At 41.9% G+C, this 25,678-nt stretch overlaps 1 protein-coding gene across 2 annotated transcripts in view; it reads left to right on the forward strand.

Annotated features, from left to right (window-relative positions):
• The window catches only part of meis1b (Meis homeobox 1 b), a 222,402-nt gene that overhangs the window by 74,313 nt on the left and 122,411 nt on the right, over positions 1–25,678 (forward strand). Inside the window, exon 1 of one of the 2 annotated variants that reach the window (XM_084375045.1) lies at positions 11,528–11,572. The exons of the other annotated variant lie outside the window; for it this stretch is intronic. Within the exon in view, the coding sequence (XP_084231171.1) occupies positions 11,543–11,572 (30 nt within the window). The 5' untranslated portion in view covers positions 11,528–11,542. Of the gene's footprint in view, positions 1–11,527; positions 11,573–25,678 lie in introns of those variants that run through there. 2 annotated transcript variants of the gene reach the window in all.

Consider the following 25,678-nt stretch of genomic DNA (forward strand, 5'->3'; position numbering starts at 1 on the left):
TTATTCATCTCTTGACAACAGCTCAATTAACACAATAATTTTGTTTTTCGTTTGTTATCATCAGGGGAAATATCCCATAACACTGGAACTTACACAGTGTAATACAAGCGGCGCTGAAAATATACATAGCCTGTTAGTGACATTCATGCATTTAATTTGTGGAATGAGGCTCGATCCTCATGTGATACATAGGCTACAGCACTGCAATTATCTTCTCAAGAGCACAATGTAGGCATAATTTCCCCAGACTGCATAATTATCTTTGAGTAGGATGACAAACTCATCACTGAAGTTTGAGAAACGAGTGGTTTCACTTCAACCAAGTAGGCTCCGTTTCTGAATCGAGTGGAATCTATTTTTAACCCGTTGGTACCCAGGTAGGTCGGTATCTTATTTACAAATGCAGCCTGGGGGGGGAGAAAGAGTTGCATCCATCCACACAGGCACACTTCAAAGTTTGCCCAGAGTGCATGATCTGTCCAGCTCTCTGGGCCAGCCGGGGGTTAAAGCTTCAGCTCAAGGATCCCTGATTCACTTCCACAACCTGCAACACAAACACGCCTGTTTTCTTTCAATCTTTTGTCTCCAAGGGATCAAAAACACAGTCACCTCTGCATGTCTCTAATGAAGTTTGCCTTGTGGGAAAAATAACTTTTAAAGCGTAAACGGGGAGATTTCAGCCTCGATTTTAACAACACTCTGAATGTTTTCCGTCTCGATTCACAGCCAGATTCTGGTTAATCCTGTTGGGATTGCTATGACAAGCTCGATGTTTTGTTGGCGTAACTTTTTCTTTATAAACTCACATGTAGCAGCGAGAACCAGGAATAGCGCAGCTGTAATGTTGGACTCTTAAACTCATACCAATCAATGATTTTCATCGCACCTGATGACAAAATAATCTCTCGTCGAGTTTCTCCCTGTCGGAAACATAACGCAGCTGGTTGTCACATCCTGACACTTTGCTGGACCCACGTCAGCTGTTACAAAACACTTCTGTCCCAATGAAAACACCCATCAGTCCTTTAACACAAGCACACAGTCATACAGGTCCCATATTATAATCATTTTCAGGTTCATACTTTTGTTTTGGGCGTCTTATTAAGAAATTCATGTTCAAAAAACACAATTTTTCACATAGCCTACTGCCCATTGCTGCAGTACCTCTATTCACCCCTGTCTCACTGCTCTGTTTTAAGTGCCTGTCACTTTAACAAGCTATCGAGCTGTGCTTTGAGCTGTGCATATTGTGCTATCATGCTAACTAGCTACATTACACATTTGTTTGGATTGGTTGTTGGTCTGTCCGCTTGCATCTAGAGGCATTTTGGTTTTCCCCCGTTGATAACGCCGCTTGGAAATATAAAATTGGCTCAGAGGTTTCAGACAAATTGGCTATGCTTGGGAAGAAAACATGATAAACCGTCATGTCTCCAGGCTGCCAGGTACTGCAGGCTGTGGGCAAAACATTGCAGTGATACAGACACACACACACACACACACACACACAGGCACAGGCACACAATCTCGTATCAGTCTCTTGGGGTCAGACATAAAGGCTCACCTTTTCAGCAGCATCCACTTAGTGCTGAGAAGGAAGACAGACGTATTATCCATGTACCTTTGTCCATCATATTCACTTTGTATTGACTGAGTCAAACAGAACAACTGCGTCTTTATGTGGGCAGAGGTGAAAGACTCGCTGAGGTTTCTCTGAAGATTGATAAAAGAGAAGAGCGGAGACAGAGGGGGGCTTCAGCCATTCTGACCTGTCATGTGCCAGCGTTGTCAAAACATAAAATACGTAAAGTTGCATTAAGAAATAAAAAGTTTCGACTCATCCGTGGTTTGCAGAAACGTACATTGCCAACTTTTATTTTACCGACTGGGTTGAACATCTGTGTCGTCTGTTTGTTGGAGGATGTTGCGGAGGCCTCACGGTCACGTTGAAAGTGTTGACAGTTGGAAGAGGAACTGGATGAGAACAGCGGTCCCTGTCGGACAGTCGGACACCCACTTGCTCCTCTGTGCTCCTTGCTGAAAAGATGACAACTATGCAGATGTGACAGTTGGTGTTGCTCACTTTAAAAGGTGTCAGGTTTGGTGTTTTCCAAACTCACCCTGTGGGAATCAGCAGTCGGTGCTTTACCACCGTTGGATGCTTACATCTGTAGCTGGAGATGCGTGTGCGGTGTGCCCACTGAGCTGCTATGTGACAGATGGGTTTTTGATTTTGTGGACACCTCATGTCAACGGCATTTTTGATACACAAAATGAGGGTGTCGTCTTGAAACAGTGGGCCACAAGGTGTGTCCGATGTAAATACAGGATGTGTCACATGTCATTCTCTCATTTCTCACAATCTGTCCGGCCTCACCCGACATTGATCTTAAATGTTGAATGTGCAAAAAAATGTGATGTTTTCCATCAGTTGAGTTCACATCTTTGAAAAAAAGAGGCTTTATTTATGTCCATACCTGGTAAAAGTAACTTTTCCTCCTTTGATGCACCAAGTTTGTCACTGTCTCTGTGAAAAATACATATTATCAGGTTTTAAATAAGTCATAGGGATGAGTAAAATTAGCGATTCACATGTTTTGTGAATGGAAACATTCAAACTGACAATCCGTGAGAAGCAGTTTGACTCTTCTGCTCGTTTAAGACATAGCTAGAATTTAATGAATTCTGGCTATCACCAACACTGCCCCTGGGAAACTTGCTAAATTGCTCAAATCACTCAGCCTTTGCACGAGCAAAAAAAAAAAAAGGGCAATTTATTCCAAAATGTCACAATGTTGAGGATGAGTTTGGCTTACAAGTGAGAAAACAACACATTCATCCCACATTGCTTTTTGTCAAAGACGCTTCAAATATATTATCACTTCCAAACGAGAATTCCCTCGGTCCCTGTAAGTAAACCTTCCAAATCCCCAGCTCTCATCCCTATTTTCCTCCCAAAAACGAGCATTAGAAGGATTGCCCTGCTATTGTTGCTCCCCTTGGGAGCAAATCTATTTCTGCAGAGATGGAAATTGTCGGTCCCCACAAAGCTGCTGACACACTCTCAATGGAGGTGTCAATTCTCGAGGCCTCGCCATTGTGGACTGGATAATTTAATTGGAGAGGCACGACGGTGTGTCCCCGGTCGGGGCATTCAAATGTTGTATCACTGCCTGTCCCAGTGCTGGCTCCTCTCCTGCTGCTGAGATTCAAGATTCAACTCGCCCCCCCTCCTCCTCCCTGATCCTTCCCTCTCCTCTCTGTGCAGGTGGGGGGGGGGGGACACAACACAGGCCCCAAGCCCCTGAGAGAGCCCTTTGTTGGGAGGGGGGGGACTCAGCCTTGTGGCCTCAAAGTCTCAGAGCGGCTGTTCTGGAGAGGTGCAGGGGAGGAGGGTAAACCTGCACTGCCATTACCTGGAAGTCGTCTTGGGGGCAGGCACGAAATTAGTCAGCAGATAATGAAGCTGTCTTTGATTGCAGGAGAGAGCGAGGGTCGGAGGGGGCTTGGCGAGGAGGGAGTCTCCTGTACAGGGGGGCCTCCGCAGGGCATGAGAAGCATGTCTTTGGAGGAGCGCCTGCTGTCAACGGATGCTCTGTTTCTCCGAGATCCTGGCATAGTTTAGGGTTGAAAGATGCACAAGGGTTGGAGAGGAGCGCAGGCGAACACATTCCTTTGTGCGGCTGCTGCAGGTGAATGGGGTTCAAAGGCAAGTGGTTGGACAGACATAGGCAGACTAATGCACACAAATCTACGATGTTAAAAGACCGACATCAGTCCACGTACAGTATGCTGTGTTCTGCTTTATATCTGGAGGAACTCTTAAATTAGGAAAAGCCAACTTCTTCATATCCAAACTTTTACTCTTCTTGTAGTAACTTATCAAAATATGGCACATGATCCATCGCAAATAGTTCAAACATTTAGCATTCTTGTCAGACAAGCTCATGCCTTTTTTTTGAAACATTACTTGTTATGACTGTCTTGACCAATTTTCATCTTCATCTCTGTGAGTGCGTGTGTCAATGCCTCTGTTTGTCCCCGCTGCTCTGTTGTCACGACAACCTGCGCGCCTGGCTCATGGCTGCCCTCCAAGCGCAGACAAAGCTGTCGTCGAATGAACCAGGCGTGTGTCCACCGGACCTGAGGGGTGCCGCCACCGCTAACAAAACACACAAAGACCCTCGCCCCTGGCACTGGCCCTCACCCCGTCTACCCGCTATCCTGCCCCTCCCACACACCGCCGCCTGCTGCTTTGTGCCCGCTCCAAGGAGAGGAAGTTCCTCTCGTCTCCTTTTCAAGGTAGCCCTGCCACCCATGCCCCTCTTTCACACAGGCAGAGTGGAACGGGTCTACACACACACACACACACACACACACACACACACACACACACACACACACAAGCTGCAAAGACATGCAAAACGACACACTCTTCAAGGTAGCACAGTTCATGTGCTTTTGTTTTTCTTGTGTCTTTTTGTTAAATTAGTTTTGATTTTGAAGACATTTTTGTTGTTGTACATGCAAGACACAGGAAAATATGCCAAAAGTACACACATTCTTCAGGAAGTACAAATACTTGTGTAAAAATAGACTCTGGTAAAAAAAAATAGAAGTACTGATTCAACTTTTATACTCAAGTAAAAGTAATAAAAGTACAGGCTCTGAAATGAACTCAAAGTATTAAAGCAGATACACTTAATTTTAAGGGTCAAGTTCAGAACTATCATTTCCTGTAATAGCAATTTTTTATAAATATATATAAACCTCCATGTGTTTCCTACTCCACGCACCCTGTTTGTAATGCATGCTCTCTGTTAATAATGGATTGTGTGGCCTCTTTGCCCGAGATAACCCTGATGACATCACCAGTGTTGTTGTTTTTTTTCACTTGACAAAGCTCCTTCAGAGCCGCAGGAGACATTTTTACAACTGTTTTCACAGGCTGAGTAACACTCACGACGTATAAACTGATCTCAATGTGTAAAATCTTTTGAGTTTATCTTTCATTTTAAGCAACATGCAGATCCCTCACCCACATCAATCTGACTTACAAGTGATGAGACCGCTCCACATCCGAGGACACGTTGGATCTGCTCAAGTCCACCGCATTTTAAACGTAAAGGGTGTAGACAGGCTGTGTCAAGCGGTGAGTATATGTTCTTTGCTGTGTCAGTCACTCTATAGTATGAGATGTGACACTGAGCTCACGCGTTTGTCACAACACGGCCGTGTCAGCTCATAAGCATACCTGTGTTTAACTCAGGCTGACAGACCATTCAGGACTCTGCGCTGAGCCAACTTCTGTTGTGACGACTCAGGCAGAGCAGAACCAGAGAGACGTGTTAAAGCTGAAGAGAGGTTTTCTCTTTCGGAAAGGCTTCCTCGTCTTTCCTCTTCTCTACTGTCAGCCCTGTTTCTCTTCTGCCTGGTTTGTCATTGATCTTTTGCTAATTGTAAATGTGTTCAGTCTATATCTATACATGCTGCTGCTGTCTTTGATTTAAGCATCGCCTGGTAAATTATATACCTTTAAAAGCACGTCCATATGGTCTTAAATCATAAATATTGACTAAGTGAAGGGAAATAATAACTTTTATTTATATGGAGCCTTTGAAAGCAAAGTTTTATCTGCCAGATCTGGATGTATAGATGGATCCACAGCAGGTTGTTCCCACTCATAGATGCACCAGCTCAATACCTAAGATGTTTTTCCATAAGGATCCCTGAGAGGTTAATGAAAATGTTAAAATACGCACCATCATGCAATGTTTAAAGGAAGTGAGAAACGTTAAATGCATCTATTCTGGACCGAGACCCGTCCTCCATCCAAGCTTTGTGGAAATCTGTTGAGTAGTTTTTCTGTAATCCGGCTGACAAACAAACCAACAACCAGACACGGGCGAAAACAGGTTTTTGTCATACAACTGCAAAGTAAACCCAATCTGCTGACCCTGTGATGTGGCCTGTTCACATCTATTTATACATTTATAAATTCATTTTTGTTTAAGTGTTTCATTTGGACTTTCCGACAATGTTTCCAGACCCTGCGGTGTTTAGACCTGGCACATGCATGTGTTAAAGAGCTGCTTGATATTTGTCCAGTTTTTCAGTTACGTTGCCTTAAAGACAAACCTGAACAAATATCTGATTGTCTAAGTGCAAACTGTCTGGTGGCTGCTGACTGAGGAGCTGTAGAGGGAGACATGTTTATTTCTTCATATTTAACTGTGAAAATTCTTTATGACTTTTCCATTTGTCTTTAATTTTGGAGGAATCACAGGAAAAACCTTTTAAAAATTTCAGTCATCTTTTATTCAATTATTTAAGCAACATTATTTGATGCCATAACTTTCTTTAGTTCGATTATTCATCCGTGACAAGTAGAAGTAATAAGCCAGCGTTTCAAACTGTAAGCGATGGGCTTAGACATGAACACACAATATTAATGCCAAAGTTAGAACAGGTTTTTGTTTTCTCACATGAGAGATTTTCTGTTTTTCTCTGTGGTTGTGTCACCGGTTTCAAGTGGGCGGGACTCAGTTGGTGATGTCACATACCTCTGCGCACCAATCAGGATTCAGCAAAGTTTGAATGAAAGTGTGAGGTGGTGGTGGTGTTCGCTCACTGTCTATCAAAACTGATCAAACCACACTCTGACAGTCTTGATGAAACAAATTATGGCCGATGTTTTGAGTTTTTGAATACCTAAAGATGTTTCCTTTTATTCCGATTTGATTGTTATTTAGTCGTGAACATTTAATGTCAGAAAAATGCTTTTGAAAACAAGTGTGAGTGGCTTCAGCGGGTGCAGGCTGTGTGCTGTAATTCACAAATAAGTTGTTCGGGGATGACTTTTAAATCCTAAGTGAAGTTTGTTTCTGTCCTGTGAAACAGCAGGAAAGTTTATACAGCATCAGTTACAGGCTCAGTGGTGGAAAGTAACTAAGTACATTTACTCAAATACTAAGTACATCTTTGACATACTTAAGTATTTCTATGTTATGCTACTTCACATTTCTTCTACATCTGAGAGGTTAAATAGTTTTAGTTTCTAGTTACTTTTTATATATAAAACATACGATATGATGCAGCACTGTAGTACTTATCTACCCAGTAGTGTATAAAGTATCTATAATTTGCTCCACATGAAAATCTACAATATTTAAACACTTTTACGTGTATTAAACAGAATAATATAATAAAAAGTCAGTACGTTTACTTTTCATACTAATATTGATGGTAATTTTACTTAACTTGAACTTACAACAAAGTAATTCCACTTTTCCTAAATAAAAGGATCGCAGTACGTCTTCCACCTCTGAAGGTTATCCAGAAAGTGTCTCAGCGGTGATGTCATGGAGGTGGATGAAAGGCAGAGAAATACAGTTTGGACTCTGAACAGGGCCTCCAACCTCTTAATGAATATGACCTCTGAGTCCTTCCCACAATTCCCCGGGCTCTCATTCTCCCCTCTCCCAAAAAAAACCTACAGTGTTTAATGATTGCAGGGACTCTGGGGTGAGCTCCAACTCTAATCAATGAGCCCCATCTACGGGGAGCCAGTATCCCTGGTGACACCATGGTGATGAGTTCCCGTTAGAATAGTTTTTCACCCCCTCCCTCTCTCTCGATGTGGAGCGTCTGTCTGAACTGGCAAGACGGAGTCATTATGTAAAGTTTTTTTTCCTCCTCGTCTGCTCTTTTTCTGCTGAGAACAACAGAGTTTAAATATGTAACTTGTTTGTTTGGAGATTTGAATCGAGTAATAAACTAAAGATTGTTGAAGAGAGTTGAAAGTTATGGAGAAACTGAAAAGAAGTGAAAGAAAACATCCAGAGAGAGAATGAGCAGCTTTTTGTTTAGGAAAAGTTAAATAAAAGCTGACGCACGGGTGGAGGTGAGTGAGAAGGATGCTCTGGAGATGGAGATGTCGGAGCAGCGGTGGCATTTCACGATGGCGTCCAGGAAAATGTGCAACTGGATTCTGGTTTACGTTTTCTTCCTCCGTCATACCCTGCAGTGACTTTTTTTTTTTCATTTCTTGCAGCTTCTGAACCCCTCTCCCCCATGATTTTGAAAAGCTTGCAAGCATTTGTTTAAGAATTTGCTTTTCAAAGACGTCTTTATGTACTCGCAGTCGTCTCTTTCACTGGATTTCTCTTCCGCTTTGTCATTTTTTAAAAGACTAGAAGAGCCCCCTAAGAAAGGTTTGAAAAAATGGAGGGAAGAGCATTTTTCACCGCTCTTCTCATTGATGAAATGTTTCCTCTTCCTCGTCAATTATTTAGGCCGTTTTCATTGGAGAACTCCCAGTGGCACCCGGTGAGATTTGCATCCTGATTTATTTGTCATATATCCTTTATATCTCTAAATTCTTTATACCTCTCCAGTGGCTCCATGCATCTTTCATGGGCTCCTCGGCAGTGTTTGCAGCAGGCCAGATCCAAACACATTTTACACGTCACGCTGCAGCTGCAGCTCGCCTATTTCACCTTGGGTGTGTAGGCTGAATGAAAAATTTATTGTCTGGTGTCGTTAATTTTTTTTTTTTGCCTCACACCACCAAGTTTTTTTGGGGGAGTTGTCAGTGTCAAGAGTCGCCACCTCACAGGCTGCTTTTTTTCCCCCTCCTACTTTCTCTCTCACTCCTTCTTCTGGGTTGCGTTGAACTTTTGAAAATTGCAAGTGAAGCATCTCTCCGACCTGGAAAAGGCTGTTTTGTTGAGGATGAGTGACTGACACAACTAGGTGAATATGGAAATGATGTGTTGACGCTACCCAGAGGGCGAGTTGAGTCAAGACAAATTTATTTATGAAGCGCTTTTAACTAAACAAGTTCATCGCAGGGGGAGTTTTGGAAAGTAAAAAAACTTCATTCAGATAAAATCAAACAAAAGTAAAAGTCGTAGCGGCAGTCGGTTTGACCTTTGACACTCTGTTATTCACTTTTTTTAAGAGGTCATTCTTCACCTCACATACTCTTTACTTTATTTTGTCCAGACTATTTCCTGGTGGTTTATTTATTCCAATGACAGACAAGAGGAAAAAAAACAACAACGAAAAACCGCAGAGGGAGATAAGTTTGTGACACGGTTAAATGTGACAATACTTTGAACTGGCGTCACACAGACTTTACCCCCACACCACAGAGCATAGGGATAAAGATAAACATGTTTGTAATGGTGTAAATTTAATTCTCCACTTGGCCTCCGTCGCAGCTACTCTCACCCACGCAGGAAAGAAAAAAAAAAAAAGCATTCCCAACTGATTAATTCCCCAACAGTTATTCCCCTATCTCCCTCTGTCTGTCTCTGTTGACATGCTGCCACTCCAAGCCGTTCCGCTGATTTTTATTTCCCTAACACTGGCACAAGCTGAGGCTCCGCATATGTGGCGCGCAATGTGGGAAACACTCCGGCCTCTCTTCCCCTGGATGGGAGCGCAGCACGCGGAGACAGATTGCGATGCTGGAATGCGCCACCGAGCCTTACAATCCCCATCTGCTTGGGCAGGCCGCGGATGAGCGGGGGAATGACGGAGGGATGGAGACACAGAGAGGGAGGAAAGGAGGCAGAATGATGGAGTGGCTATTAAATATACAGCAGGCAGTGAAGAGCATGCAGGGTGTTGTTGGGAGGCTGCATTATGGTGGCGCATCAGTGCTCCATCTCTTCATTTCTTTCTTTCTTTCTTTCTATTTTAGTGCCACGGCTTCTGAGCAGTGTCTCGTCTGTTCCCTTGTTTTTTAGTCTTTTTTTTTCTGTCACTCTTTCTCGACATTCCTTCATTTTCCCCACAGACTCAATTCTTCTTCTTCTTCCCGTGTCTTGCCCTTCTTCTTTTGCCCTCCCTTTGTAAGTCTCTTGCCCTCGTCTTTCATCTTTCCTTACTCTTCTTTCTTTTTTATTTTTCACGTTTGTCTGTAATAACTTGCTTTCATCCTTTTTATTTTTCAGCTTTCATACTTTTTCCTCTTTACCTCTTTCTTTTACTTTCCTATTCTTCTTTAACTTCCTTTCCTTTGGCTGTCTTCCTGCAATTACTTCCTTCTTTCTTTCTTTCTTTCTTTCTTTCTTGCTGCTCATTGGCATGTAAGGCCACCTATGTAACATAAATCAGAGATGAATCCAGCCACAGGCTTTAAATGGAGATGTTTTATTAGAACAAGTCCTCGAGTCCTTGGCGGCGGGAACCAGTTGATGTGAATTGAGTTGAGGCTAACCTCGATGTTAATTCAACCTTTTATGGAGCGGCTCTGGCGGTGGGGGGTACGGGCGCCGTCTCGGGCTTCGTGACAGCTCGCTAACGCAGCTCCTCCGAGGTGTCTGTGCCACATTTTCTCCCCGTTTGCCATCTAATTCACACGTCCCCGAAGTACACTCCAAAAAAATTGGATGGTAAAACATTGTGAAAACATCCTCGGATGACAGCCGTAGCACGGCGGGGGGATGGGTGGGGCGAGGGAGAGGGTATGTGGGTCATGTATCTGTGTCCAGATCAGTTGGCAGATTTTTTTTTTCTCCTCCTCTTTCTTTCCCCTTCTTTCTTTTTTCATTCCGGCAGATTTCTTCATCAGGTTGCAGGGAAGGCGGCCTTCTGTCACGAAACACTACTGTGTAGGGTGGAGGGGGGAGGTGGAGATAAGTTGGAGCGGAGGAGGAAGGCGGGTGGGTTAGGGGGGGCAGCGAAGCAGCCTGACTGGAAAACTGTGTTCGGCTATTTTTAATTCATGGGATACCACCTGGCTAATGGTGTTTTTGGATCCGCCGGCTCCCTGCAAGCCCAGAACAGGACTTGTTTCAAATAATCAGGCCTGCACCAAATGCATTGAAATTATTCATGCAGGCTGCATTACGAGCCGTTGATCATAATATTGGAATATTAAAACAGTTCAGAAATGTCAGGTAGCATTAGGATGCACCCAAACAGCTCATGTGGGTTATATGGGAAAAGTAAGGCAGAGGTTTCTTCCTCCTCTTAAGATCTTATATAATAACCTACACTACGCACACACGAGGCAGTAAAAAAAACAGAAAACACGATAACATGAGGACATTAAAAGTGAAAAATACTGCAGCAAAGAACTCGGTGTAAACATAAAATATAAGACAGGCAGAACTTTTCTTTTGCCAAACATTAAAAGGCTCTATAGCCTCCCGGGCACCATTAAAGACATATTGCTGTTTCTAAAATTTGCCCTCAGTGGGTCATAACAGCATTGTGATGTCAACATTACAGGAAACGTTAACATAGTCATGCTGAACTTACAGTAACCAGCAGGCCACTGATGTTATCCTGCCCATTGATTTCCTCTGTGGCCCTAAGTACTGACGGCTTCAGCTTAAGATAGCATGAGACCATAAAGGGCAGATTGACCAAACGCAGCATCATATGATTATATGAAATATTGATAAGAGTGGTCTCCTCTCCCATCAGGCCTTATGGACAAATAAATGGACAACTGACCAGCCCTGGCTGGACTCGAGCCGCTTGCGTAATGAACTGAGGAGCATGAGAGCAGCACAAAGTGGAAAATATGACTGTCTTCAGGCTGAAAGCTTCTCTGGTACACTTATATTATCTTTTATTATATATATATTTTTAAATATCATACTATAATACCAGAGGTGGGAAGTAACAAAGTACAAATACTTACTGTACTAATTTTTCCGGTATCTGTAGTTTTCCTGACAACTTCTGTTTTCTGTACTTTCTGTTATTGATTATTTTTATTTTGCATCATTGCACGCCGCCTTCCCAGCATCACAAGAAATTACATAAAAAGACAGAAACAGACAGAGAGGGAGACGGGAGTGGGGAGAAGAGGCGTGTTAGTGTCTCATATCTGCCTGGATTTTTTTATTTTCTCAATTCTTTGCTGCTCGGGACGCGTTACCAACACAAAAATGTCTTTATTTGACGTCCTGGGAATGAGACTCAACAATCAGTTATTTTTATGGTGCGTTTAGGAACAGCTGGGACAAACCCTACTCATTCTACCTTTAATATTTAATAGTATTTAAAATATAATAATATGATGTGAGCTTCAGTTAGCTTACTTTTTACTCTGAGTACATGTCAGAGCCTGTACTGTCTCACTTTTATAAGTAAAGAAGTTAAATCAGTACTTGAAACAGTACACCAGAGTCTATTTCTACACAAGTATCTGTATTTGTAGTTGTATTTCCTATAAAACTCATTAGGAAGTTTCCCAGTGTGCTAAAATTAAATTAAATGAATTCTTAAATATAGAATATACCAAGCATATAAATCAAACAAAGATTGATGGAGCTACTTAGAACGAGCAGACTTTTAGTTGACATAAATTATTCCTAAATAATAAGGTAGGTAGGTAGACAGGCAGATTAAAGACAATGTTTTAAAACTACGTCACTTTTCTTCATGCGATTGTTGTTCTGTTGCAGCAGAAGCAGCTGACAGTGAACACAACTCGTGTTTCAGACAGTTGGATGAGGGAGTTGAGTGATATTGGGCTCTGTAATTATCAGGATGATGAAAGGAGTCGACCCGAGCGGCGGACGCTCACTTCAACGTTTGCTTTTTCGTATTTCGTCCGAACCGTCTTCTAGTATATTCTAGTTTGATTAAGAGACACTGATATACAGGGCTCAACAAAGACGTCTTATCAGAGATGTTTATCTTGATTTATGCTGCGGAGACTGTAAAATCTGAGTAATGAAAGATAAAGTTATCTGTCTGAGCGATGTTATTTCTGTCAAATCGATTATCACAGCTGTTATCTGCAGTTTATCAGAAGCTCCAGCAGTTCTGCAAAAGAAAAAAGAAAACATCTTACTGTTTTTGGTGAACGGCACCTGTCAGTTAACTGTCAGCTTTTCATTAACAAAGATGAACATGAGTCGTTTTGGATTTTTGACCTCTCTTTGCAAAATGTTTGGATTGATTTATATGAGTCAGTCTGAAGTTCAAGTAAAAACAACTACATTTTCCCTTTTTGACATCGACAGCAAAGACTATTTTAACTTCCCAGAGAGCGTGATTCATTAGCTGCACACACTTTTCAAACGACAGATCGGGGTGGGGGGGGAGAGAGCAGTTTTTAACAAGCCTTTAGTTGTTGAGGGGAATAAGTGTAAGCAGTCTTCCATCAGCTGCACACGTTCCCCTGATGAGACGATGGCGGCTAAGACGTTTATGCAAAGATGCAACCTCACGCTTTCAACTTTCCCAGTCACATGGACGACAACTTTGATGCCATATTAGATGTGAGGCAACAAACTTGATACGGGTATTTACCAACAAAGCCTTATTCTCACTCGTGGGTTGTGCAGAGTAAGAGGATTAGGTTTTTTTTTTTTCCCTTTCTTTTGCTGTCAGGGTTTAGGGAAACTACAACTTTCGAATTTAATTGTTGTTCCGTTGACTTAAACACAAAAATCTGACTTCATGCTATACGGCCTGAACTACACCAATAAGAGGAGAGAGTAACTTTGATGGTGTATGTAAAGCAAATAAAGCACCTCTTCAGTTTTAAAGGAATTAGATTTGGTTGTTGGCACATAAACACACATGCCTTTACTCACCTGATTTATATTTTATTGCTGCACGGGTGTGTGTGGTGAGTTTTTCTGCCGTTTTGCGCTACATGATGGAGTTTTTTTGGGACCAGAGAAGACGCTCTGACGAACAACCTTCAGAGGCCTGCGGGAGACACTTGTTTAAATGACCCAGACACCTTAATGAAATTTGTGAGCAGAAGAAATTTACTCTTTACTGATGCCATTTTTTGCCCCTGCAATATTAAATTTCACAGGCATTTTAATAAATTTTAAGCCCCCTTGATCACGAAAGCAATTTTCCAATCCACAATTTGGGTTAGAAGTTATGATCAGAAGTTCAATTTGTTCGATGTAATCAAAGATTTAATAAAAAACCAAATTTAAGAAACTCAAAAAATGTGCTACCATCCTCATCTGTAAAAAGTTTTTGGTCCTGATTTTTCCCAGTTTGGCTTCAGCGTCTCAACATTTAAAAAAAAAAACTCTTGGACGCTCGCTAACAAAGCAGAGGAAAGAGGAAGATGGAGATGAAGAGGAAGATGAACAGGAGGAAGAGACGAGGGTTGGGGGGTGGGTGGGTGAGGAGGTGGGGTTGTGGCAGATTTTTTACCTGAAGGCAAAAGCAGGGAGAGGAACCCGAAGGTTCAGCAGGGAACAGTCGTGCCCGCCCCAGTTCCAGGAAGGCCCTCTCCGCTGTGATCCATTATTCAGCAACGAGCACAATTAGCCTCTGTCAAGCTATTTTTACACGCTCCGATAAGATAGATTCAGTGTACAAAAGAATGTGCAACGTCTCCCCCCCTCGCTCCCCCTCACCACTTATTTATTTATTTGCCACGTTAATGCGTTAGAATGGTATCGATGTAGCTTTTATCCCTTCACTTATTCATCAGGGCTTTGAGAGAGTTTGTTTAGAGCTGTTTAGCGAGGCATCATCGTCAAAGCTGGAGGGATGGAGATACGTTAAGACGACTCATCTAACTCGATGTTATGATATGTGGGTGTAATTTCTCCGTTTGAATGCAGATGGTTGGCATTTGAAAATGAATTGACCTCCAGGACCTTAACGAGCACTCAGCATCAAATGCAGAACGTTTATACTCGGCCACACTAAGTGCAGGCGCCCATTTACAGAAGAGGATGACCTAAGCCGGGCAGTTCGGACGCACGGTTTGATTGTTTCTGGATGCTGCAGGGGCATGTTGAACAAGTTCTCTTTGGATCTATAACTTAAGCTTCATACAACCCCGATTCAAATAGAAAAGTTGGGAACGTAAATAAAAACAGGATGAAATCATTTGCAAACAAACTGTGTTTACCGACTGAGCCTTTCCAGGAGGCCGCTTTCTTACCCAACCGTGACACTTTCACCTGTTACCAATGAACCTGTTTACCTGTGCAACCTTCCAAACAGATGTTTTCGGAGCGTTGCACAACTTTCCCCGTCTTTTGTTTTGCCCGCGTCCCAACTTGCTTGAGATGCAGATTAAACAAATAGGTACAATATTGAATAACGTGTCTTTTCAATTGAGTATATGTAAAAAAGGATTAGCAAATGATCACATTCTGTTTTATTTATGTTTCACAAACTTCTTTTGGCGTCAGCGTTGTAGTTGTGTTGCCTTGCTGAGTTCAGCAGTTAATGTTAATGTGCAGAGTGACAACAGCTTCATCTCAACACACTCCAGCTCACATTAGTTTAGTTTCTTTTCTGCAAACTCATCCCCTCTTCTTTTTATCCCCAAACTACATTTCTTCCACTATGTTTGTGTGTGTGGAAAGATCATACCTGAAACAAAACATGTACAATCTTTGAAGGACCCCCAAACCTGCATGCTGCAGCACCTGTTTCTATTGTGTGTCCTGTTGCCTGTTTTTGTACGTGTACAGTTTTCATGTCTTTTCTGAACTTATTTTTTGGCTTGCATTGCATTTTCTTGTCTTGTTGATGTTGCAAGTTTAATTTGTGTTTTTTGTTGTTGTGTTTGCAAAGACCCCAGGAAGATTAGTGACCTTGTTGAAGCTAAGAAAGAAAAAAAGATCATAAATGTGCTACTTAAAGCAGCAGTTGACTCTTGAGTGTGGCGCGGACTGAATTTCTCTATCTGAATCCAACAGAGAAAGAGAGAGTGGTAACCGAGCCTGAGCCCGAACCGAACACGACTTGAGCCCGATACAGTTGATGTAAGCATGAGCACTGAGTTTGGGTTACCATGGTTACAGTTTTCTTGTTTACCCTGATAATATAAATGTACTAAAGGCATTGTTCTACACACATAGATATAAAATAAACAATAGATGTATTCGTATTTTTGTGTCAACGGGCACTCTGGCAGCTGGGTTACCTTAGTGTAGCATAAACAGCGGAAATCATGGGGGAATTAGCTAGTTTAAAACCTGCTAACCAGCACCTCTGAAGCTCTCTAATTAACACGTCATGTCTTGTTTGTTTCATCCTTAAACAACCCATGTGCAAAAACAAAAACACTGTCATTTACAGGAGGTTATGTGCCGTTAATTCTCATCTAACTCTAAACCAGAAAAGCATATTAAAAAAAAAGAAATATGCTTATTCTCTCTAACTATTCCTTTAAAGTGTGCCCAGCATCCATGTGTGAAATATGTTCGAGAAATAAAGCATTTCTTCAGATTAAGTGTTTCTCAGTGTGAAGATAATCTCTCTCGTCAGCATAATTTAGGTAGTTAGTGTAGATTACTGCGCTGTATCATTATTCATGAGACTGCATTGTAATGAGGAATAAATGTATGATAAGGTAAGGCTTAAGAGCAGAAAGTGCCTGAGTTCTCTCCACATTTCAGAGCTTTATGTGCAAATTCCAGACTTATATGCACAACATAATTCAGTCCAAATTGGCTCACCTGCCACTTTCACACAGTGAAGGGGAAATATTTTGCCTGCAATACTCTTTCTGAGTCACACTGGCTTCTTATCTAATTCTTCCCCACTTTACCTCATCACTTCCTCTGAAAACTTTGTGTTTGGTCACGGCTTTGGGCCTCAGGCGGTTCTGCTTTTCTTTCTCGAAGTGAGACGAGGATTTTTCTTTGCTCTCGTCAAACACTCCCATTTTTATCGGAGCATCATTTTATCTTAATAAACGTTAATTTGATTAGATAGCAGTTTGGGGAGCTGCTGTATCTACGATCTGATATCTCGGATGTCTGGGAATAGATTTCCTGCGTATATACAGTACAGCTACTGTATAAATAAAGCTGCTTTATAATCATCTCTATGGAGAGGGATTAGTTTCAGTTAAGTGACAGTGTTAGATTTACAGGTAAGGAACTCGAATTAGGAAATCCAAACAGGCCTGGACCCAATCACTCTTACTTTTTAGGGAAATGAGACTTGAGTCGCTCAAACCATTGAATTATTAGTTTTTCCTGTGGGTCAGTACGAATCAGCTCTGCCTTACCCACGTTTTGCCAATGCAAATGAGCCTCACACATGTCCAGTACTGATTATAATTGCCGAGCACGGATGCATGTGTTATACATTCAGTCGTGTCAGATTGATACCTGCAGTACGACCCGACTTGTGAAGCCAGCGTCCAGCGCAGCGCTACTTTCAAGATGAAAAGATATCGCCTGGTCTATGCGTTACTAGTGATCTTTTTAAGATCACATGCTGCCCTATTAGCATGAAGCTAAGTACGCAGCATGATTAGCTCTCATTAACATGAGGTATTCCTTAACAAGGTTGTTAGCACATCCCAACTGCGAGCTTTGACCCCTCAGTGCAGGTGCTGCCATTGCACCAGATCAGGCAGGTAATTAGGCTACTTAAATGTGTGTGTGTATGTGTGTGTGTGTGTGTGTGGAGGGGGTATTAGTGGGGTTCATTAGCCCACCCTCCCACTTATCCACCCCTTTACCCAACCCCAGTTGATCTTTACAAGACCTCCCTCCCCTTTCATTCTTTGCCTCCTCTCTCTTATCTCCAGCAGCGTTGCCCCTGACCCCCTTCAGCCTTCTTATTCCCCCCAGTGGTAGGGTGGGTGGGGTTAGGGGTGTGTTGGGAGGTGGACGGGTGCATCCATCGGGGGCGGCTGATCAAAGACCCGGGGATCCCCAGGGAGGACATTTTCAGAGGCAGGGGGGAATTTAAACTGCAGCCTAAGCCAGGAAACCAGAGCTGAGGTGAGAGGCGAGGGGGCTACTGTGGTTGTTTCTAACCCGGGAGAAGGGCAGCCCCGTCTTTAATCCCCCTAATGAGGGAGGGGATCTCACCAAGGCTGCTTTCACCTGTAAAGGGTCCTAATGTGGTTTGCATGGTGATAACCCTTGAAAGCCATTGGTTTTTCTTTTTAAAAGGGCATGAGAAGTGTGAGATGTGAGAAATCTCTGGATTTGTAAGAGCAGCGTGAAGCGTATTGAGGATGACAGAAGCATCAGAAACAACAAAGTGGTCTCTGGAGGCTGACAATATCCTGTGTGTGTGTGTGCGCAGTAGTGTGTGTTGATGCCTGTCCTCTGAACCGAGCCTCTTTTTTTGAAAGCGTTTGTGCACGTCGCAGGCCGCGGTGCAGCTCCGTCCGTGCGCCTGTACAGTATATGAACCATGTGTGGGGGTGTGTTTTTCTGGCCTGTCGTGCGTCCGTGCGTGTGTGTGTGTGTGTGTGTGTTGTCCGCGTGTGTTCTATCACGTCAGAGACATGACAGGCGCGAACGCTGATTCAGTCTGGCGGTGGTAGTGTCTGAAAGCGCCAGGGAACCTACCGGGAGCAAATGATATTCATTGGTCTTAAACGCTCGGGTTGGCCGGCCGGCCTTGTTGCAACCGCTGGTGTCATGTTACATTATGACCTGAAGATGACGGGGGACGACACTGCTCCAAAAAGAGGAGGGAGAGAGGGAAGAGAGGAGGAGGAGGAGGAGGAGGAGGAGGAGCAGGCAGGGAGGGATGAGGAGTGCCGGCTGCTTGGCTGAGGTCATTTAAAGCCCTAATCCACAGTTTGGTTTGCTGTGTGAATTCTTAGTAGACAGATGAGAAGAAGAGTGTAACTTCTGCAATCAGGCAGTTTAATACATTTTGCACTTGTATTTTCTTTTTCTTTTTGCTGTTCTTTATGGTTTAGTATTTAATTTAACTGCATATTTTCCACATCTTACTGTAATCCAGTTTACCCCCTTCTTTTGATGTTGTATCTGCTGTATGTGAGGTGAGGCCGGCCAGTGTTTTACATAATGGGAACATTATAATGTACACAATGCTATTTAGGACTATTAAACTTACCTCAGCCAGTAATTATCACACTCACTCCTCATCGTGTCTTTGACTCTTAACTACAGACAAGATAAAACACAGATACAGCCGGTGTGGGGAGATATTACGTCAACAGGGGGTGCTGCACTTCAGTTCAGCGGGTTGCTGCTTCAGCTTTTTCCACACAGCAAAGTATTTCACAAGTTATTTAACATATGGAAGTGTTTTAGGTTTTAATGCATGATACATTTTTAGATTGTCTTTGTATCTCTTGCGTGTGCGGCTTTTTCTCCCAGGCGTGTCTCTCCATTTTCTCCCGCTCTCTTTCCCTGTGTGCTCCTGCCGAACCAAAACATGGTTTTGAGGTCAGTTTGAAGTGTCTGCTATCTTTCCCATCTTTCTCAGAGCTTTGACCTTGGATTTTATACCAAAAAGATGAAACAGATTGCATTTTTTCAGAGATGATTAACCATTTACTGCTGCCGACAGCAGGGTGTGCACAGTGTCAACAATGACACTGCCAACATCTGGTTGGAAGGACTCTCCCTCGCAGCCACACACAACCTCGGTTCCAAAAAAGTTGGGATGCTGAGTGAAACGTAAATAAAAACAGAATGCAATCATTCGCAAATGAACTCTGTTTACTGACAACAGCTTTATAATTGTTCTTGAGCCCATGCAGTATCATTCCCAGCCAAGGAACCAGGATGTGATGTTAGCAGTCAACGTTTCCACAAACCACAGATACGTCCAAGGTTGAGACTTGTACCAGATATGGCATCACATTCACATTATATGCTTGTTGTTGGACTTTCACACCGGGGGTTATAGGGGAAGGTGGTGGTGTTTTTACATGCCACAATGCTTTTAAGCGGGCGACTGCAGTTTGACTCTGCGGGGAGACTTCCAGTGGTTTTATTGGCGACCAAAACTGGGTGTTTGTCACGGGAGGCTGGACCGTCTCCAGCCATTTTGTGTTGACCAAAATTGGGTGTTTGTTACAAGAAGTCGGATCATCTGCAGCCATTTTTGTGTTGACGAAAAGTTGGTGCTTATTACGGGAATTCAAACAATCTCCAGCTGTTTTTATGGCGACCAAAACCATGCAGCGTTGTGGCGAGAGAGAAATAGGAAATTCAACCTGGACAAACGTAAAGTTGCACAATAAAGATATGTTAGATTTGAACTTATCTTTGATTTTGCGGAAAGAACTTGGCAAACATTTATTCTGGTGATTGGGTTGGAATCAGGGTTGTACAAGAGAAGACAATTGTAATTCTCAGGGTATAGCTTCTGAACATAAAACTGTTTCATAGTAATAATAAAGTAGAATAATTGTTCTTAAAAAATGTACTATTAGTTTAACATCGGTACGCACTGTACTCTCATATCGACTCTTTAAAGGGGATGCATGTGGATCTGGGTGCCTGCACAAGAGAAGGGAGAAGAAAAATCAAATATGAGTGAGAATCATTGTTTCAAAAAAAGAGGAAAACGACACAGCTCGCTTGGAAACCAAACAAAAAAGCATCTGTGCCAAAGAAGAGAAATCTTTATGAAGACAAAAACAATGGTGTCAAGCTAAAACAAAGGCAGCATTTGTTGGTTTGTGGCACTGAATGGCAGAGGTTTGATTGTGTACAGAAGGGAGGGGGAACAGCTGTGTGGCTTTATAAAGACGAGACTCTGAGATCCTCCATTGTCAGTCCATACCTTGGGCATGGATCAGTTTTGACAAAGCACCATTATTCGCCGTCACCTTGCTCGTGTGGTCAGATAATGAGGATGTTTTCACAGGCTAACAGAGAAACAGACTGAGAGAGTCATCAAACAGAAACAATGCCATTGTGCAGCCAGTGTCTGGAGTTGCTGTTGTAGGAAGGCAGAATGAATGGATTTGTCTCCACATTTTGTGTGGTGATACAGTTTTTCTGTGGGTTGTTTGTGCCTTTGCCAATGTTGACAGGCTCAGTTTCATTCCCGGCCTTGGCTCGACTTTCTGCCAAAGCTTCTGCTGGAGTCTATTAAAGCGTTGCACTGCAGGACCTATTGCCCGAGACCATCAGCTGTACACATCCAGACATCTCTGGACTTAATGGGATATTGAAAACCAAGTGGGATTTCTGGTAGAGTGGAGAGGGTATACTGGATGTTATACCAAGAAAATAAATTCTGACTTCAGCCTTCAAATCTGTTGAGTAGATAATGATGGAGATTATTCTGTTTTTATCGCTGTACTGGACATGTTGGCAGCACCAAATGGCAATAGGAGAGATCCCAGAAATCCTGTGATGTGCAGCCATGAGTTAACACAACAACACTCACTGATGCCAAGGTATTACATCAAACAATTAGTTTCATGGTTTGGGAAGAGAAAGATTTTAAATTAAGAGGTATATATCCGTCACCAGGGCCCTGCTTACTTCCAAAGTCGGAATATATCTATTATATCAGTTTAGAAGGACATTTTGGATTTTTTTGCATTATAAAAATATGTTTCCAATAGGAAATAAGCATTTGCAGAACCATCCTCACTGGAGAAATTCTTCAGTTATGATATCACAGACCCCGTCCTAAATTGCTACTCAAACTGTAGCTGTTGCAAAGCTAACACAGATGTTAGCCAACACGAACACTAGCCTGTTAGAGAAGCTATCACAAATGTTAGCCTTTTGAAAATACCCTGAGACAATTTCCACTGACTCTATTAATGCCTTTGACTCATTGAAGCTAAAACTGAACACGTTTTTTTTTCTTATCCATTATCCATGTTATTCCTGGTCCCTGTGATACGTGACTTCCGCATCATGTCACTCAACCGAAAACAGCCGTTTTCCATGTTGACAAGAGGCTAATCTTCTTTCTTAGAGCAATAGGTACAGTAACATTCATTCATGAAGATCTAGGTTAGCTTCTTTATCGAGTGAATACTAACAACACTATTATTATTGCTTAGCCCACTTAGCTAACGCGTCTAAAGCCTTGAACGTGCTGCCAGTGCATCAGTTATCATGATACTTTGTTACTTATGTGATTTCTGCTGAGTACTGGAGGTATCACCCATGAACGTCTCCCCAGTAACTGCCCTAGGAAACTCGGGGATAGCGAGCTAACCAGAGACTAGTGAGGAGAGAGTTCACATAGGGGATTTTTTGGTTAGGGATTTGTTTTCTCTAATGAGGGCCCAGAGCTGTATTTGTGAAAACAGGGCAAATGTAGCGTCAGGTGCAACCACACTTTGAGTTTTAAGCTATCATGACTGCGTAAGGATGAGGGATTATGAATCAATCATAGTGGAGCTTCAAATGCCTCTAATTTAACTTGTTTTGATTGCATCTCCTGCGATTGTATCTCCGAACTCTGAACTTAGCATCGCTACTTCCCAATCTTGCACTTTTTCCATAGTTCTACATTTCTCTCTATTTCTTTCCCTCTCTCTGGCAGAGTTGACCTCTGCCTCGACCTCCAAATCAGTCAGGTGGATGAGCTAGCTCTACAGCTAACGCCCCAGTATCCCTCTCACACAGTCTGTGCACGTCTAGCACTAGCCGTTAACCCGCGCATCTCCTCGGCGCTGCAGCTGTGCCAACATCTGTGCTCTGTGTCTTCTTCGTCCGCCCCATTCCCTCCAATAACCTGCCATCCCTCTGATGGGTATGAATAAAGGAGGGAACAATCTGGATACTCTGTTGCACAACATGCCGCTGGGACTCAACACATATCAATAATAGATTTACCGGGATTCATCTTCTGGTTAGTTTTTCTTTTGCATCTTATTTCGTCAATGGACAGAATATAGAATATAAATCCCTTTTTGAGCCTTTTGTGTGCATAAATGGTGACGTCAAGTGGAAACTCAAAGTCCAACTGCTGTCTTCAGCCTTCCTCAACCTTTATTGTTGTGTGTTCAGCTCACTGCAGCTGTGCTTGAACTTGTCTTGTAGAAGTTGATGTCTGATTATGTCAGGTAGGTGGGGATGTTATTTCAGGTATCGTTGACCCTAAAGTGAGTTTTCACAGCCATAAATCTGGATGAAGCGTTAGATGAAGTAATCAACAATTCAATTATCTCCTTGCAGAAATAGTATAATCTGCTATGAAACAGCACAACAATTGATTGACATGCTGTATGTTCACTGTGCACATTAATGTACAGATTCTTAATGGAAGATTATAATAATACAGGTGATTTGTTTTCCAACATGTCACATTTCATGTCAAGCTTTTCAGCTCAAAAGTAGCTCGTAAGCGTCTGATTGGATTTGAAAGTTTGTTCCATCCATCCATCCATCCATCCATCCATCCATCCATCCATCCATTCATCCATCCATCCATCCACAGATAACGGAGTTTAACAAGATATTTAGGACTGACGAATAGTGGTGGAATGTAACTAAGTACATCTACTTAAGTACAATTGTGAGGTACTTGTACTTCACTTGAGTATTTACATTTTCTGCTAGGCAAATATTGTACTTCACTCAATTATTTGTTCATAACTAAAGTTATTAGTTACTTTACAGATTTCATACTGCATCAGAGCCGAAGTAGCACTTTTTTTAATGAAGTTATTTGATCTGCAATCAGATAAAATTTTTTTAAAAAAGATTATATTTACCAAAAAATTCTGAATACCAGATTTGATAATCAGGTGACCCATAGTATACACTATACATGCAAATATATATATAATTTTACTTTTGATACTTAAGTACATTTAATATCAGATACTTTAAGACTTTTACTCAAGTACTATTCATATAGGTGACTTTCACCTTTAGTAAAGAGCAGTATTATTAACTGTGTCAAACAGCAGAGCTGCATGTGCTGACACTTCCCAACACAAATCAGAGAACCTCTCATTGTAGGTACGCTAGCTCAGCAACAACACAGGTACCCACACAGTGACCCTCCCAGCAGGTGACTGTGCTCTAGGAGAGTCTGAAGGAAGCTGCACATGGCTGGTTCCCTCTGACAACCATCTCTATGTTGCTTTTGATGCTACGATGCCTTTTATAGTTGCTTCCCTTCCCGCCCCGTCTCGCATTTGTGAAATATGCTGTGCGGCAGCGTTTAAGCAGAATGTCAGGGTGTAGTTACCCTTTAATTAAAGGCATGTGAATTCACTGCTGAGGTTTTATTGTGAAATTAACTAAAAACCGGCAGCTCCTGTTAAATCCTGTTTGGAAATCCATTATTTGTTTGTGAAGAGCCAAGAAAAGCACAATCTTGCACTGCATGATACTGCGCCGGGTAAGGTTACATGCTGAAAAAAATCCCTTCCAGTTGCATCTTGGCACTGCACAAATTGGCATGTAGGCGGGACCATGTTAATATGGTGTGAGACTGCTAATGGCTTTATGATTGGATAATTAGAGGAAGGTGGGTAATTAGGAGAGTAGTCTGTGCTTGGCTTCCCTGTTGGAGTGAGTAGGAACAGGAAGACTCCCTGCTGGCTGTTGAAGGGTGTTTATGTGTGTGAGCGGGTAAGTGTGTGTTTTTGGATGTCATTGCTACTGGCTAATAGTATAAATCCTCGCTGTGCCAGTTCAGGATCCCAGTCTTTTAAACAGGGATGTAGTGAGCTGAAGGAAGCTGGATTCTGGGTGTGCAGTTAACGCTTCGTGATGCAGAAGCCTTTGGGGGGTTAATGTTTGAAAACCAGAGGTGGAAATCAACTAGAAACATTTACTCAAATACTGTGTTTAACTACAATTTTGACTATTTCCATGTTACGCTGCTTTCTTCTTCTACGCCACAATATATTTTGAGGACATATATTGTACTTTGTACTCCACTACATTTATTTGAGAGCTTTAATTACTAATTACCGTGCAGATTTGCATTATTCTATAAAATATGCTGTATATCAATTTATTAATTAATAAATTATGTTATATCATTATGGATTTAGCTACACAGCAGCACATACAGTAATCAAAATAAGCTTCAAATGCAACATTAAAGTGAAAAGCACATTAATGAATCATTAATTATTAATAATCCAGTAATTTATTATACATTATTCTGCAGAGTGAGTACTTTTACATTCAGTACTTTTGGTATATTTTGATCATGTGTTGTAAATGTACCCAAAAGTTATACTTGAGTAAAAGTAAAGATTTAGTGTCAAAATGTTACTTTGGTAAAAGTGAAAGTCACCCGTATGAATGGTACTTGAGCTAAAGTCTTAAAGTATCTGATACTAAATGTACTAAAGTGTCAGAAGTACACATACTTCCTATGGGTCTACTGATTATTCGCCTGACTGATCAGTATTAAGCATTTCTCTAATTTTTGGAAAATAGATTGAAATAATGATGCAGACTGTAATCTGCAAAGTGGCTGAAAATGTAGTGGAGAGGAGGTATAAAGTAACAGAACATGGACTCTACTCTTTAGTACAGTACTTGAGTAAATTTACTTAGTTACATTCCATCACTGCTAATAAATTATGCTATATTACTATGGATAAAACTACCCAACAGTACATGAAGTACTTAAAATAAGCCCCAGATGCAACATTAAAGTGATGCATACATTAATGAAGCAATAATATAACTAAGAACTTTTATTTTAGGTACTTTAAGTTTATTTTGATGGAAATACTTTTCTACTCTTACTTAAGTGGTGTTTTTACAGTACTTTTTACAGTGTAGTATTGCTACTTTTACTTTGGTAAAGGATCTGAATATTTCTTTTAGCAGTGACAAAAACCCTAATATTCATACGGTACTTTACGCAAATTCAGCTAATTCACAAGACAAAACTTCTTGGTCTCTTTTTTGGTGACACTTTTATTTTATGCATTTTATTTATGCGATTTGTCTCCAAAACTGAAAGGATTCTGTGATGTTTTTAAGGCTTCCCTCTCTGGAGGTGCTCGTTGCACATCTTCAATTTC

This window comes from Pagrus pagrus, assembly GCF_965226575.1.
Source record: "Pagrus pagrus genome assembly, chromosome: 15".
NCBI classification, from domain to species: Eukaryota; Metazoa; Chordata; class Actinopteri; order Spariformes; family Sparidae; genus Pagrus; species Pagrus pagrus.